Genomic DNA, 14,300 nt, shown 5'->3' on the forward strand with positions numbered 1-14,300 from the left:
ATCTGCTGGGAATCCTAATGTGGATGTGCTTGAGTCCTCAGGACAGCGAGGTGGGACGGCTGGTGTGGGAGACGTGTACTTCAGCCTGACTGGGTACGCTACTGGTGCTCATAACACTAACAAGACCCAAGCTAAGAGAACAGGCGCGTGGCATGCAATCAAGCGAGGCTGGAGACCTCCGGGCCTCACCACCAGGATTAGGCCTTTTCCTTCCTGACGGGCCGCCCCCAGGTGGTGAGGGTAGGCAACAACATCTCCACCCCGCTGATCCTCAACACTGGGGCCCCACAAGGGTGCGTTCTGAGCCCTCTCCTGTACTCCCACGACTGCGTGGCCACGCACGCCTCCAACTCAATCATCAAGTTTGCGGACGACACAACAGTGGTAGGCTTGATTACCAACAATGACGAGACGGCCTACAGGGAGGAGGTGAGGGCCCTCGGCGTGTGGTGTCAGGAAAATAACCTCACACTCAACGTCAACAAAACTAAGGAGATTATTGTGGACTTCAGGAAACAGCAGAGGGAACACCCCCCTATCCACATCGATGGAACAGTAGTGGAGAGGGTAGCAAGTTAAGTTCCTCGGCATACACATCACAGACAAACTGAATTGGTCCACCCACACAGACAGCATCGTGAAGAAGGCGCAGCAGCGCCTCTTCAACCTCAGGAGGCTGAAGAAATTTGGCTTGTCACCAAAAGCACTCAAACTTCTACAGATGCACAATCGAGAGCATCCTGACGGGCTGTATCACCGCCTGATACGGCAACTGCTCCGCCCACAACCGTAAGGCTCTCCAGAGGATAGTGAGGTCTGCACAACGCATCACCGGGGGCAAACTACCTGCCCTCCAGGACACCTACACCATCCGATGTTACAGGAAGGCCATTAAGATCATCAAGGACAACAACCACCCGAGCCACTGTCTGTTCACCCCGCTATCATCCAGAAGGCGAGGTCAGTGCAGGTGCATCAAAGCTGGGACCGAGAGACTGAAAAACAGCCTCTATCTCAAGGCCATCAGACTGTTAAACAGCCACCACTAACATAGAGTGGCTGCTGCCAACACACCGACTCAACTCCAGCCACTTTAATAATGGGAATTGATGGGAAATGATGTAAAATATATCACTAGCCACTTTAAACAATGCTACCTAACGTAATGTTTACATACCCTACATTATTCATCTTTCTCCCCTTACCCATCTGTCTATCGCCTCCTTTGAATTCCATGCTGTCACAGTTACCAGCCCTTTCAAGCTTAACATCCTTATCATTTATCGCCCTCCAGGTTCCCTCGGAGAGTTCATCAATGAGCTTGATGCCTTGATAAGCTCCTTTCCTGAGGACGGCTCACCTCTCACAGTTCTGGGCGACTTTAACCTCCCCACGTCTACCTTTGACTCATTCCTCTCTGCCTCCTTCTTTCCACTCCTCTCCTCTTTTGACCTCACCCTCTCCCCCTACTCACAAGGCAGGCAATACGCTCGACCTCATCTTTACTAGATGCTGTTCTTCCACTAACCCCATTGCAACTCCCCTCCAAGTCTCCGACCACTACCTTGTATCCTTTTCCCTCTCGCTCTCATCCAACACTTCCCACACTGCCCCTACTCGGATGGTATCGCGCCGTCCCAACCTTCGCTCTCTCTCCCCCGCTACTCTCTCCTCTTCCATCCTATCATCTCTTCCCTCTGCTCAAACCTTCTCCAACCTATCTCCTGATTCTGCCTCCTCAACCCTCCTCTCCTCCCTTTCTGCATCCTTTGACTCTCTATGTCCCCTATCCTCCAGGCCGGCTCGGTCCTCCCCTCCCGCTCCGTGGCTCGACGACTCATTGCGAGCTCACAGAACAGGGCTCCGGGCAGCCGAGCGGAAATGGAGGAAAACTCGCCTCCCTGCGGACCTGGCATCCTTTCACTCCCTCCTCTCTACATTTTCCTCCTCTGTCTCTGCTGCAAAAGCCACTTTCTACCACTCTAAATTCCAAGCATCTGCCTCTAACCCTAGGAAGCTCTTTGCCACCTTCTCCTCTCTCCTGAATCCTCCTCCCCCTCCCCCCCTCCTCCTTCTCTGCAGATGACTTCGTCAACCATTTTGAAAAGAAGGTCGACGACATCCGATCCTCGTTTGCTAAGTCAAAGGACACCGCTGGTTCTGCTCACACTGCCCTACCCTGTGCTCTGACCTCTTTCTCCCCTCTCTCTCCAGATGAAATCTCGCGTCTTGTGACGGCCGGCCTCCCAACAACCTGCCCGCTTGACCCTATCCCCTCCTCTCTTCTCCAGACCATTTCCGGAGACCTTCTCCCTTACCTCACCTCGCTCATCAACTCATCCCTGACCGCTGGCTACGTCCCTTCCGTCTTCAAGAGAGCGAGAGTTGCACCCCTTCTGAAAAAACCTACACTCGATCCCTCCGATGTCAACAACTACAGACCAGTATCCCTTCTTTCTTTTCTCTCCAAAACTCTTGAACGTGCCGTCCTTGGCCAGCTCTACCGCTATCTCTCTCAGAATGACCTTCTTGATCCAAATCAGTCAGGTTTCAAGACTAGTCATTCAACTGAGACTGCTCTTCTCTGCATCACGGAGGCGCTCCGCACTGCTAAAGCTAACTCTCTCTCCTCTGCTCTCATCCTTCTAGACCTATCGGCTGCCTTCGATACTGTGAACCATCAGATCCTCCTCTCCACCCTCTCCGAGTTGGGCATCTCCGGCGCGGCCCACGCTTGGATTGCGTCCTACCTGACAGGTCGCTCCTACCAGGTGGCGTGGCGAGAATCTGTCTCCTCACCACGCGCTCTCACCTCTGGTGTCCCCCAGGGCTCTGTTCTAGGCCCTCTCCTATTCTCGCTATACACCAAGTCACTTGGCTCTGTCATAACCTCACATGGTCTCTCCTATCATTGCTATGCAGACGACACACAATTAATCTTCTCCTTTCCCCCTTCTGATGACCAGGTGGCGAATCGCATCTCTGCATGTCTGGCAGACATATCAGTGTGGATGACGGATCACCACCTCAAGCTGAACCTCGGCAAGACGGAGCTGCTCTTCCTCCCGGGGAAGGACTGCCCGTTCCATGATCTCGCCATCACGGTTGACAACTCCATTGTGTCCTCCTCCCAGAGCGCTAAGAACCTTGGCGTGATCCTGGACAACACCCTGTCGTTCTCAACTAACATCAAGGCGGTGGCCCGTTCCTGTAGGTTCATGCTCTACAACATCCGCAGAGTACGACCCTGCCTCACACAGGAAGCGGCGCAGGTCCTAATCCAGGCACTTGTCATCTCCCGTCTGGATTACTGCAACTCGCTGTTGGCTGGGCTCCCTGCCTGTGCCATTAAACCCCTACAACTCATCCAGAACGCCGCAGCCCGTCTGGTGTTCAACCTTCCCAAGTTCTCTCACGTCACCCCGCTCCTCCGCTCTCTCCACTGGCTTCCAGTTGAAGCTCGCATCCGCTACAAGACCATGGTGCTTGCCTACGGAGCTGTGAGGGGAACGGCACCTCAGTACCTCCAGGCTCTGATCAGGCCCTACACCCAAACAAGGGCACTGCGTTCATCCACCTCTGGCCTGCTCGCCTCCCTACCACTGGGGAAGTACAGTTCCCGCTCAGCCCAGTCAAAACTGTTCGCTGCTCTGGCTCCCCAATGGTGGAACACACTCCCTCACGACGCCAGGACAGCGGAGTCAATCACCACCTTCCGGAGACACCTGAAACCCCACCTCTTTAAGGAATACCTAGGATAGGATAAAGTAATCCTTCTCACCCCCCCCTTAAAAGATTTAGATGCACTATTGTAAAGTGGCTGTTCCACTGGATGTCATAAGGTGAATGCACCAATTTGTAAGTCGCTCTGGATAAGAGCGTCTGCTAAATGACTTAAATGTAATGTAAATGTAAATCTCATATGTATACGTATATACTGTACTCTATATCATCTACTGCATCCTTATGTAATACATGTATCACTAGCCACTTTAACTATGCCACTTTGTTTACATACTCATCTCATATGTATATACTGTACTCAATACCATCTACTGCATCTTGCCTATGCCGCTCTGTACCATCACTCATTCATATTTTACATATTCTTTTTCCCCTTATACACACAAGTGTAAGACAGTAGTTTTGGAATTGTTAGTTAGATTACTGGTTATTACTGCATTGTCGGAACTAGAAGCACAAGCATTTCGCTACACTCGCATTAACATCTGCTAACCATGTGTATGTGACAAATAAAATTAGATTTTCCTGTAGTTTACATAAATCAGCATTGCAATAAAGTTTGTTTCTCCTGGTTTGACTTGTGATCAACTATTACTCAGAACTTGGCAACCATATTACACAATGTTTCATACAACAGACAAACTGGACAAATAGTCAACACCATTTGCGTTTTGAGACATAAGTGATTTCCATCAAAACAATGCGGTGGCATTTCTAAACCCCACTGACATTGTAGAATAAGACGGTAAATAACTCTCTCGGCGTCCATAACCAAATCTTGTTAAATTACCATGTAGCAATGTGTGTGTGCTCTCGGCAAACTGAAAAAAAAAAAGAGACAATGCAAAATATTTGTATTGATTTATATTCAGTTCATTTCCCCCCTTTTTGTTTTCAGAACATTTGTAATCAGAACTGTCTTAACATACCGTCACATTCACTGTACCATAGTTTCCTCATCCTGATGGTGTTTAACATTGATTTACATGCTTGATAACAAAAGATGAGGGGGGGGGGACACTTGAATTGACACCAGGATCTTGGACAGAGACCATGCTTTGAGGATAACAGCTGGAGATGGGTAATACTGACTTCCATGGATATGTGACTTAACTGACTAGCTTGCAAGCCCTGATCCTGAGTAGGGGATGGAACAATAATGATGGTCACCTTAGATGACAATTGGCTATATGGCAACAGAAACTCACAATATGTCCATGTTAAGAACTACAATGTGACCCGATTCACTTTAAAGGCATTGGGTGAGGAAGAACCTCTATGAAGAGGGACATATACCTGGCATAGCTTCAATGCCAAGACATCAAGAGCGCCATCAGAGTCCCACTGCAGGAATTCTGGCAGTTGTGTGCAGCCATCAAGGCACTGAATATCCAAAAGAACAGTCCTCTCAGGCCTCTAGCCTAGGCAAAATAATGCAGTGATCCACATCAACTTGATCAATAAACCCCCAAAAAGCAAGATGGATGCCACGTGGCACATTTAACTCAAGAGAATGAGAATTAACAAGCTTTGGTCTAGGGTGTTATTGCACGTTCCTTCACTACTGCAGGAACACGACCTGAGCTAGAGATTTAGCTTAAACCTAGGCAAGATGCGTTATTGCTGGTGGGATCATGCCCATTGAATTAACAAGACAAAATTGTTACTTGATAGTCTTTAAGCTCTCTTTAGCTGGTTATAAATTATAACAAATTATTGCAATAACTTTAGTACCTATTTGTAGAGCTATATGTGTTAAAACAAGAGGCACTCAGTGTTTTGGGGAGGGAAATGTGATGGAACAACTCAAAGTGTTCTGAAAAGCTGAGGCTGTGAAGTCTTTGACCAAGCAGCAAAAAAACAAGATGAATCCATTTGAGAAAAGTATTGCACTTGTGAGTAGGACCCTCCGAACCCTACAGAAAGTTCAGGCCATTCTAGATTGGGGTGTGCCAAAACCATAAATAAATAGCTTATTAAAACATCTAACAAAAGATTCTTGCTCGTTTTCCTGTTGCTGTTATTCGTTTTACATCACACAGACCGACGTAGCCTCAATATATAGATTTACACACCCAATAGACCAATTCTGTGTGATAGGACTTGCCATAAGGAATCCATGTTAAGTTCACTGTTGAATACTTTTTGTTCACTCTTGCTCCCCCTAATGGATACATATAGCAGTGGCCCTTTGACAGAATAAATTAAAAAGCAAGTTGAGGCCAAATTTGCTCATTGTCCCTTGCTTAGGGAAAAAAAAAATTTTTTCTTGTTTATATAATATAGCTTTGTATGAACCTGTATGTGCCCATCCACTGGGGAAACAGTGAAAATAACACTGCATTTAGAGATACTTCTTACATCTGTTGTTACAGTGGCAGCTCATCAGCAGCTGTTGCCCCACCCCTCCCTCTCTCGTCGTCGTCAGATGTGCTCCTGCTGTGTTTCATTGTAGTCCATGATCCGCAGGTCCTTCCTCCTCTGGCGGGCGGCAGCGGCAGCACTGGCCCGAGGCCTTGCCCCCTGCCCGTGGTGTGCCCTAAGCTGCTGGCTGTCTGACGGGGGTGGCTCCTGGGCCAAAGCAGACTGAGCAGAGCCCTGTGATGGAGGAGCAGCAGCAGGAGAATGGGGGGGGGTGCCTGTGGCAGGAGGAGGAAATGGGCTGGACTGGACGTTCTCTGTCGACTCGCTGCTCTCCTCACCGCCGACCAGGCTGTGAGAGAGACTACTGAGCTGGGTGTCCTCATCCCCGTCACACTGGCCATCGCTTTTGTTGCAGAACAGCTCTCGGGCGTGCATTCCCAGGAAGCTCTTGGCACTGGGGTAGGTACCCACAGTGAAGGGGGTGCCAGCGGGGGATAGGGAAAGTGTAAAGGCGGCCAGGTGGGTAGGGGACATCTCTGACAGGAGAGGGGGCTGTTTCAGACTGCCGTTGAGGGTCACCGAGGTAGTGAACTGAGCTCCACCCCCGGGTGGTAAAGTGCCTCCGTTGCCAGGCGGCCACGCTTGGGTGCGTCGGTCAGAGCTGCCCTGAGCAGTTGGCACAGTTCTGCTACTGCTGCCATTTGGCCTAGCAAACACACAGACACACACACACACACACTATTGTTCATCTTTTTACATTGGTCTTCAGCTTCACTCCAAACAAAACATTCTGTTCAAGAGCTGTATCTCTCTGGGATTAGTCCATAGTACCTACTTTTAATTTATATACAGGCTAACCTCTCCCTTATCCTGTGACAAAGTTACCATTTTGCTTGACGTTTAAAACGGCCATTTACGGTTTTCTGTTAAAACAAGATTATTTTGACGTCAACTCACAATGCAGAATTATGGTCCAGTTGCAATGAAGTTATCTACCGCAGTCATATAACCCTTGAAAGCACCTCGGCTTACAGCATGTTTGTTTGTCCAAGGGTGCTTTTTAAATGGAGAAACAAAACCTTATCTGGAGATAAGTTTTGAAGCCCCACTTAATGGGCATTATACTTGTCGGTAAAGGAATGCAGCTTCTGAAATGGGGACTGACATCCATCACAATCTTAAACTGCCTGATGCAGGCCATGCTCTCCTAAAAAAGACATTTAGTAGAAAGAAAACAACTTTGCGCTAGGAATCGACTCCTAAGATTCAGTATTTTTGGCACGGAAGAGACTGATTAGTTGGCGTACTTCTGAGAACAAACACTTGCATCTTTCATAGCAAGCTACCGAGGGAAGGAGAGATGGGGAATGGGCACAGTATAGGCAGGTCGACCACCAGGCAGAACCGTGCACTAGGCCTATCTATCGGCAATCAAAAGCGTTCTGTCACAATGGAATGTACATTTCGCATTTCTTGGCTTGCAACTTCAGTAAAACAGGGCCCATCATTAATAAATAGGCTAGGTTATTCTACAGGCAACAGATCGAAGACAGAACACACACACACACACACACACTCGCATTATTAGCGAAGAGAAAGAGCAGGCAAGCCAGCTGCACAGTGATTTCAATTTTGTGAGGATCACAATTTAGTTTAAAAACATTCACACCCCTAACTGAGTTGACTGAGTTTCAATAGTACTGTATTTCTAGACTGTAGCGATGATGAGATGGCTCAAATTGCACTGCACTGGGTATAGCCTACCTAAAAGACCATCTCCTGCTAGTAGCATTTGGCACGGTTATATCATTTGACTTTGTCCCAGAGAGAAGACATTCATTGTTCAAAATAACACCAGCAGCATTTTGTCAATATTGCGTAATTATACTTTGAAGGCCCTTGGCTGTTATATCCATTCTGTAGGAGCTGGAACCATCCCTCACACTGTGGGAAAGGGATCAAAGGAGGTGCTGGGTCTCACCTGGAAGTGCCAGGAGGAGCGCTGGAGGGTTCGATGGTGTCAGACTCCGAGAGACTCTGGTTGGTGGTCAGCATTTCGGCGTCCAGCTGGCTGTAGAGCTGCAGCATCTCCGTCTGCAGCACCTGGGTGACCCGTCGCATAGCCAGGTACCTGCTCTCCGACGCCTGCAGCTGGCCCCTGGGGTTACACATAGACAGACACACCTTTAAAATGTAAAAGTTCACAGGGGGGAAAAGTACACAATACAGTCCATCCATTGTGGAATAATAAGAGTTGCGTTTGGTACTGGGAGCCAAGTACGTAGCTGATGTCGCTTGAATCCAGCCTCCCCACCAGTTCTCCCCTTTCAAATCTGTCCACCATTTTAAATACAACCTATTTGAAAAATAATAAAATACATAAGGGAATCAGAGCTCGCAATAGCCTAAAAAAAAGTAGAGTGGAATTGGGCCCTTACTTGGTCTGGCCTTTGACTTCCTCCAGGAACAACTTCTGCTCCAGAATGAGGTGCTCCTTCTTGGCTAGCTGGGCCTCCAGGTCTCCGATGCGCTGCTGGGCTGCCTCAAGCCCCTGGGTCTGCTGCAGCATGCTCTGACGCAGACACTCCTGCTCCTTGCCCATGGATGACTGCAGCATCTGCAGTCCCTGCAGATAGGACCAGGAAATGGTTTAGTCTATGGCAGTGTTTCTCTATCCTGGTCCTGGGAATGCAAAAGGGGTGCACATTTTTGGCTAGTTTCAGGAACCTAGGCATAGGTCACACGTCACTACTTTACACAAGAGCCATTTGAAAACAACTTTTTAAAAATCAAAATGCATTTGTTGGGCAGAAATGCCTTCTGGAACATGTAAACTTTAATGTGCCTTAATAACAAACTTGTATGACATCTGTAAATACGAATAAAATTGTTAAAATTACGAGCCCAGTTGGTTTAGCCACGGAAAAAGTCCGCAACCTTCCAGCTATCCATGATTGGTGGAGATAATGAGTGGGCTGGACATGCCGAGAGATGAGTTCGGATTGGTCTGCCATTTAGCACGCTTTTGTCTATCACATGAGCTGGTCAGTAGGAGTAGGTCATCCTTTCCAACATGTTTTTTTTTTTTTTAAGATATCACATAGTAGAACTACATAAGTGTTGCTCTCCAATTTCTGGAGGACCAATTTTTGAAATCTTGGAATTGGAGTATGATAGCTAGGAATATTCTGGCGTTTGACACCAGTCTCTGGATTACATCTTCAAACTAAGGGAAACCATGGCATCCATAACAGAGGAATAAGCGTCCATACATGTATACTGGCAAGATAATCTAGCTAGCTACATTTTCAGATATTACACGTTTCTAATTTTGTCAGAAAGTCATTTTCATTTCAAGTTATAGTGTACTTTTAGCTAGCTAGCTAACATTGAACCTGGTTGTTTAGCTACCTGCCGATTCATGCAGGGTAGTAACGTTATGAGTTGGGATTATGGTTCATTGTTTAGCTAGCTACATGTCTAAACAAAAAGACTCCAGAATGCAAGTAACCATTTCAACAGAATGTTCATGATGTCATTACAACAACTGTCAATACACAGAGTAGATATCTAGAGCGAATTTACCAGCTATCAGAGCACTCTCGTCTGAGTGTGCCAGAGCTCAGAATAATTTACGAATGCTCAACACCTGCTGAATACGGACGGTGTCAGAAAACGGTGGCAAAAAAAGTGTAATTAAATTGTTGCCAGCAGCACAGTTGCAGTCACCAGCACTCTGGATAACATAAAAACAGCCTAACCATCTCTGCTGGGGCAAGTAAAATGGTCAGAGTGAGCTGTTCTCTCATTTGTGTCTGGAAGTAGCTAGCAAGCTAGCCAACGTTAGGGTCGAACGCCCAGAGAGCACTCCAGGCAAAATTTACAAAACACACCTGTAGTATAAACCAGCCTTTAGTCCTGAAATCTTTGATTGTTTAGTACATGGCCTCACATGTGAATCCTTAAAGAGATGGGTGGGGCTAAAGAGGGTGTGAATGATGCTGAATTGGTGTAGACAAAGAAGAGCGGTCCAGTAGCTGTTCCAAAACATTTAAGGGCCATTTTCTCAAAAGTGGGGTTACAGGTTTATCAACATTCAAAGCAGAATTACTTTCCCATTGTTGCTCAACTGCAGTGTATGATATACCATTTTCTAGCTCCGAGTCTCTTTTTTTCACCTTTATTTAACCAGGTAGGCAAGTTGAGAACAAGTTCTCATTTACAATTGCGACCTGGCCAAGATAAAGCAAAGCAGTTCGACACATACAGAGTTACACACGGAGTAAAACAAACATACAGTCAATAATACAGTAGAAAAATAAGTCTATATACAATGTGAGCAAGTGAGGCGAGATAAGCGAGGTAAAGGCAAAAAAAAGGCCATGGTGGCGAAGTAAATACAATATAGCAAGTAAAACACTGGAATGGTTGATTTGCAGTGGAAGAATGTGCAAAGTAGAGATAGAAATAATGGGGTGCAAAGGAGCAAAATAAATAAATACAGTAGGGAAAGAGGTAGTAGTTTGGGCTAAATTATAGATGGGCTATGTACAGGTGCAGTAATCTGTGAGCTGGTGCTTAAAGCTAGTGAGGGAGATAAGTGTTTCCAGTTCCAGAGATTTTGGTAATTCGTTCCAGTCATTGGCAGCAGAGAACTGGAAGGAGAGGCAGCCAAAGGAAGAAATGGTTTTGGGGGTGACCAGAGAGATATACCTGCTGGAGCGCGTGCTACAGGTGAGTGTTGCTATGGTTACCAGCGAGCTGAGATAAGGGGGGACATTACCTAGCAGGGTTGTGTAGAGGACATGGAGCCAGTGGGTTTGGGGACGAGTATGAAGCGAGGGCCAGCCAACGAGAGCGTACAGGTCGCAGTGGTGGGTAGTATATGGGGCTTTGGTGACAAAACGGATGGCACTGTGATAGATTGCATCCAGTAGAGTGTTGGAGGCTATTTTGTGAATGACATCGCCGAAGTCGAGGATCGGTAGGATGGTCAGTTTTACAAGGGTATGTTTGGCAGCATGAGTGAAGGATGCTTTGTTGCGAAATAGGAAGCCAATTCTAGATTTAACTTTGGATTGGAGATGTTTGATGTGAGTCTGGAAGGAGAGTTTACAGTCTAACCAGACACCTAGGTATTTGTAGTTGTCCACATATTCTATGTCAGAGCCGTCCAGAGTAGTAATGTTGGACAGGCGGGCAGCGATTGGTTGAAGAGCATGCATTTAGTTTTACTTGTATTTAAGAGCAATTGGAGGCCACGGAAGGAGAGTTGTATGGCATTGAAGCTTTCCTGGAGGGTTGTTAACACAGTGTCCAAAGAAGGGCCAAAAGTATACAGAATGGTGTCGTCTGTGTTGAGGTGGATCAGAGACTCACCAGCAGCAAGAGCGACATCATTGATGTATACAGAGAAGAGTCTCGAACCCTGTGGCACCCCCATAGAGACTGCCAGAGGCCCGGACAGCACACTGAACTCTGTCAGAGAAGTAGTTGGTGAACCAGACGAGGCAATCATTTGAGAAACTACGGCTGTCGAGTCTACCGATGAGGATGTGGTGATTGACAGAGTCGAAAGCCTTGGCCGGGTCAATGAATACGGCTGCACAGTGTTGTTTCTTATCGATGGCGGTTAAGATATCGTTTAGGACCTTGAACGTGGCTGAGGTGCACCCATGACCAGCTCTGAAACCAGATTGCATACTTAAATTTTATTTGTATTTTTAACTATTAGTAGATTTTCAGATATGACAAAAACAGTACAACCCCAACCCTTCATTCATCCCCTCCACTCCCACCAAGGCATCTATAAAAGTAAGTTAAATAAGAAAAACAGAAACAAACAATAATAGAAACAAAACCAAATGGGGAAAACAAAGTTAAATACACATTTTTATCAGCACAAATGGCCACTATGCAAGTTACACAAAGTAAAAGACAGGATCTCCACATATTGTACTAATGGGGAACAGGTTAAGTCAAACTTTTGTCAGGCCCATGCAGTGTACCTAACCTCCTTCAGAGGCAGAGATGACATCACCTCCTTAACCCACTGCATAAAAGAGGGTGGCTTTGCAGACTTACAGTGAAAGAGGACAAGGCGGCAAGGTAGCATTCTGGTCTAGGGGAAGTACCCCAAAAATGGCAGTGAATGGGTTGGGGTGAACAGTTGTATTACACATATGTGAGAATGGGGTCCCATTTTTGAGGCAGAGGCCACTCAAAGATTGGCATGACCAAAACATGTGTCCCATAGTCACTGGACTCTGGTGGCATCTCAAACACTTGGTCAACATTTGGGTATATTTTTGCCCATCTGTCATTTGAGTAATGGAGACGGTGCAAACCCTTAAAATGAACAAGCTCACGCCTTATGCAAAAGGATGTGTGGATACGCTCAATACTTTGTAGCCACATATCACCAGGTAGCTCGCCACCTAGGTCTTGCTCCCATGCAGATTTTGTATTTGCAAAGGAAGGCGGATTAATGTTCTGTATTATGTTGTATCATCTGGAGATTATGCCTTTCAGATAAGGGTTAAGTTCTAAGCACCTCTCAACTGGACACTTAGTAGGCCCGAATGGAAATAAAAGGAAATTTATTTTTTTTGGCAAAGCTGCGAGTTGGCAGGAATCTAAAAAAAAGTGGGTATTGGGTGGTCGACCCTCAAGAGTATCAAATGAGACTGTTATCAACAAATAGGTCACACAAAAAAATAAATACCAGACCGTTCCTATGCCAGAACTGGAATGCCGTGTCAATCTGTGACACTGGGAAGAGACGATTAGATGTTCATGGAGAGAAGCCACTTGCTTGTTTAAGGCTAAAGTGACTGAAGGAATTGGGACCAGATTTTAAGAGAGTTCTTAACAATGGGGTTCAAAACATGGGTGCCAAGATTCATGGGCACTGGGGAGCACAGGAGCGAGACCAGAGAAGTTGGAAGGCTTGACTAACTCCATGATGGCCCAAGTTGGGTCAACATTGTATTCAAATGTAGAAACCCAATAAACATATTTAGATATTTGCTTACCAGTAGTAGTGTAAAAAAAAAGAAGTGGTAAGGCCTGGGGGCCTTGACTTATTCCAAATGAAGTTGGAAATGTAGCTGTCCAGTTGTTTGAACATCAACTTTGTAATAAGTACAAAAACCTAGGTAGTACAGTCATCTTAACAGAATTAATGCGATCTGTTAATGAAATGGGAAGAGACGACCACCTTATAAAATCCTGCTTAGTGTGTTGCAGGAGTGTTTTTAAACAGAGCGTGTGACTTTTATCCCCAAATAAGTAAAGACCTGATGCTCCACCTTAAATGGGAAATTGGCATACCCAATTCCTTCTGCTAACTGATTAATGGGAGGAGCACACTTTTTGTTAGGTTTAACTTATAACCAGAGAATGTCCCAAAACCTTGTAACATAAACCTGTACATCTCCACAGGGTTAGAGATGTACAGTGGCAAGAAAAATTATGTGAATATAAAATTTGATCTGATCTTCATCTAGATCACAACAATAGACAAACACACAGTCTGCTTAAACTAATAAATAAATATATGAAAACATATAATTGTTTAACACACCGTGTAAACATTCACAGTGCAGGGTGGGAAATTTATGGGAACCCTTGGATTTAATAACTGGTTGACCCTCCTTAGGCAGCAATAACAACCAAATGTTTTCTGTAGTTGTGGATCAGACCTGCACAACAGTCAGGAGGAATTTTGGACCATTCCTCTTTACAAAACTGTTTCAGTTTAGCAATATTCTTGGGATGTCTGGTGTGAACTGCTCTCTTGCCACAGCATCTCAAATCAGGTTGAGGTCAGGACTGACTGGGCCACTCCAGAAGGCGTATTTTCTTCTGTTGTAGGCATTCTGTTGTTAATTAACTTATGTTTTGGAGAGTTGTCCTGTTGCGTCAGCAAACTTCTGTTGAGCTTCAATCAGCAGAGAGGTAGCCTAACATTCTCCTGCAAAATGTCTTGATAAACTTGTGAATTAGTTTTTCCGTCAATGATAGCAAGCAGTCCAGGCCCTGAGGCAGCCCCAAACCATGATGCTCTCTCCACCATACCTCACATTTGGGATGAGGTTTTGATGTTGGTGTGCTGTGCTTTTATTTCTCCACAGTGTTGTGCTCAACTGTAGTTTAATCTGTCCACAGAATATTTTGCCAGTAGCGCTGTG

At 46.0% G+C, this 14,300-nt stretch overlaps 1 protein-coding gene across 10 annotated transcripts in view; it reads right to left on the reverse strand.

The window, feature by feature from the left end:
- Positions 1–4,592: 4,592 nt before the first annotated feature.
- Positions 4,593–14,300, reverse strand: part of tsc1a (TSC complex subunit 1a) — a 34,028-nt gene continuing 24,320 nt past the window's right edge. For all 10 annotated transcript variants that reach the window (XM_035786393.2, XM_052462631.1, XM_035786392.2 and 7 more), the window contains 3 exons: positions 8,547–8,734; positions 8,090–8,266; positions 4,593–6,814 (listed from right to left, as the gene is read on the reverse strand). In XM_035786393.2, coding sequence (XP_035642286.1) covers positions 6,169–6,814; positions 8,090–8,266; positions 8,547–8,734 — 1,011 coding nt within the window. In that variant the 3' untranslated portion in view covers positions 4,593–6,168. The remainder of the gene's footprint in view (positions 6,815–8,089; positions 8,267–8,546; positions 8,735–14,300) is intronic.

This window comes from Oncorhynchus keta, chromosome 14 (assembly GCF_023373465.1).
Source record: "Oncorhynchus keta strain PuntledgeMale-10-30-2019 chromosome 14, Oket_V2, whole genome shotgun sequence".
Taxonomy (NCBI): Eukaryota; Metazoa; Chordata; class Actinopteri; order Salmoniformes; family Salmonidae; genus Oncorhynchus; species Oncorhynchus keta.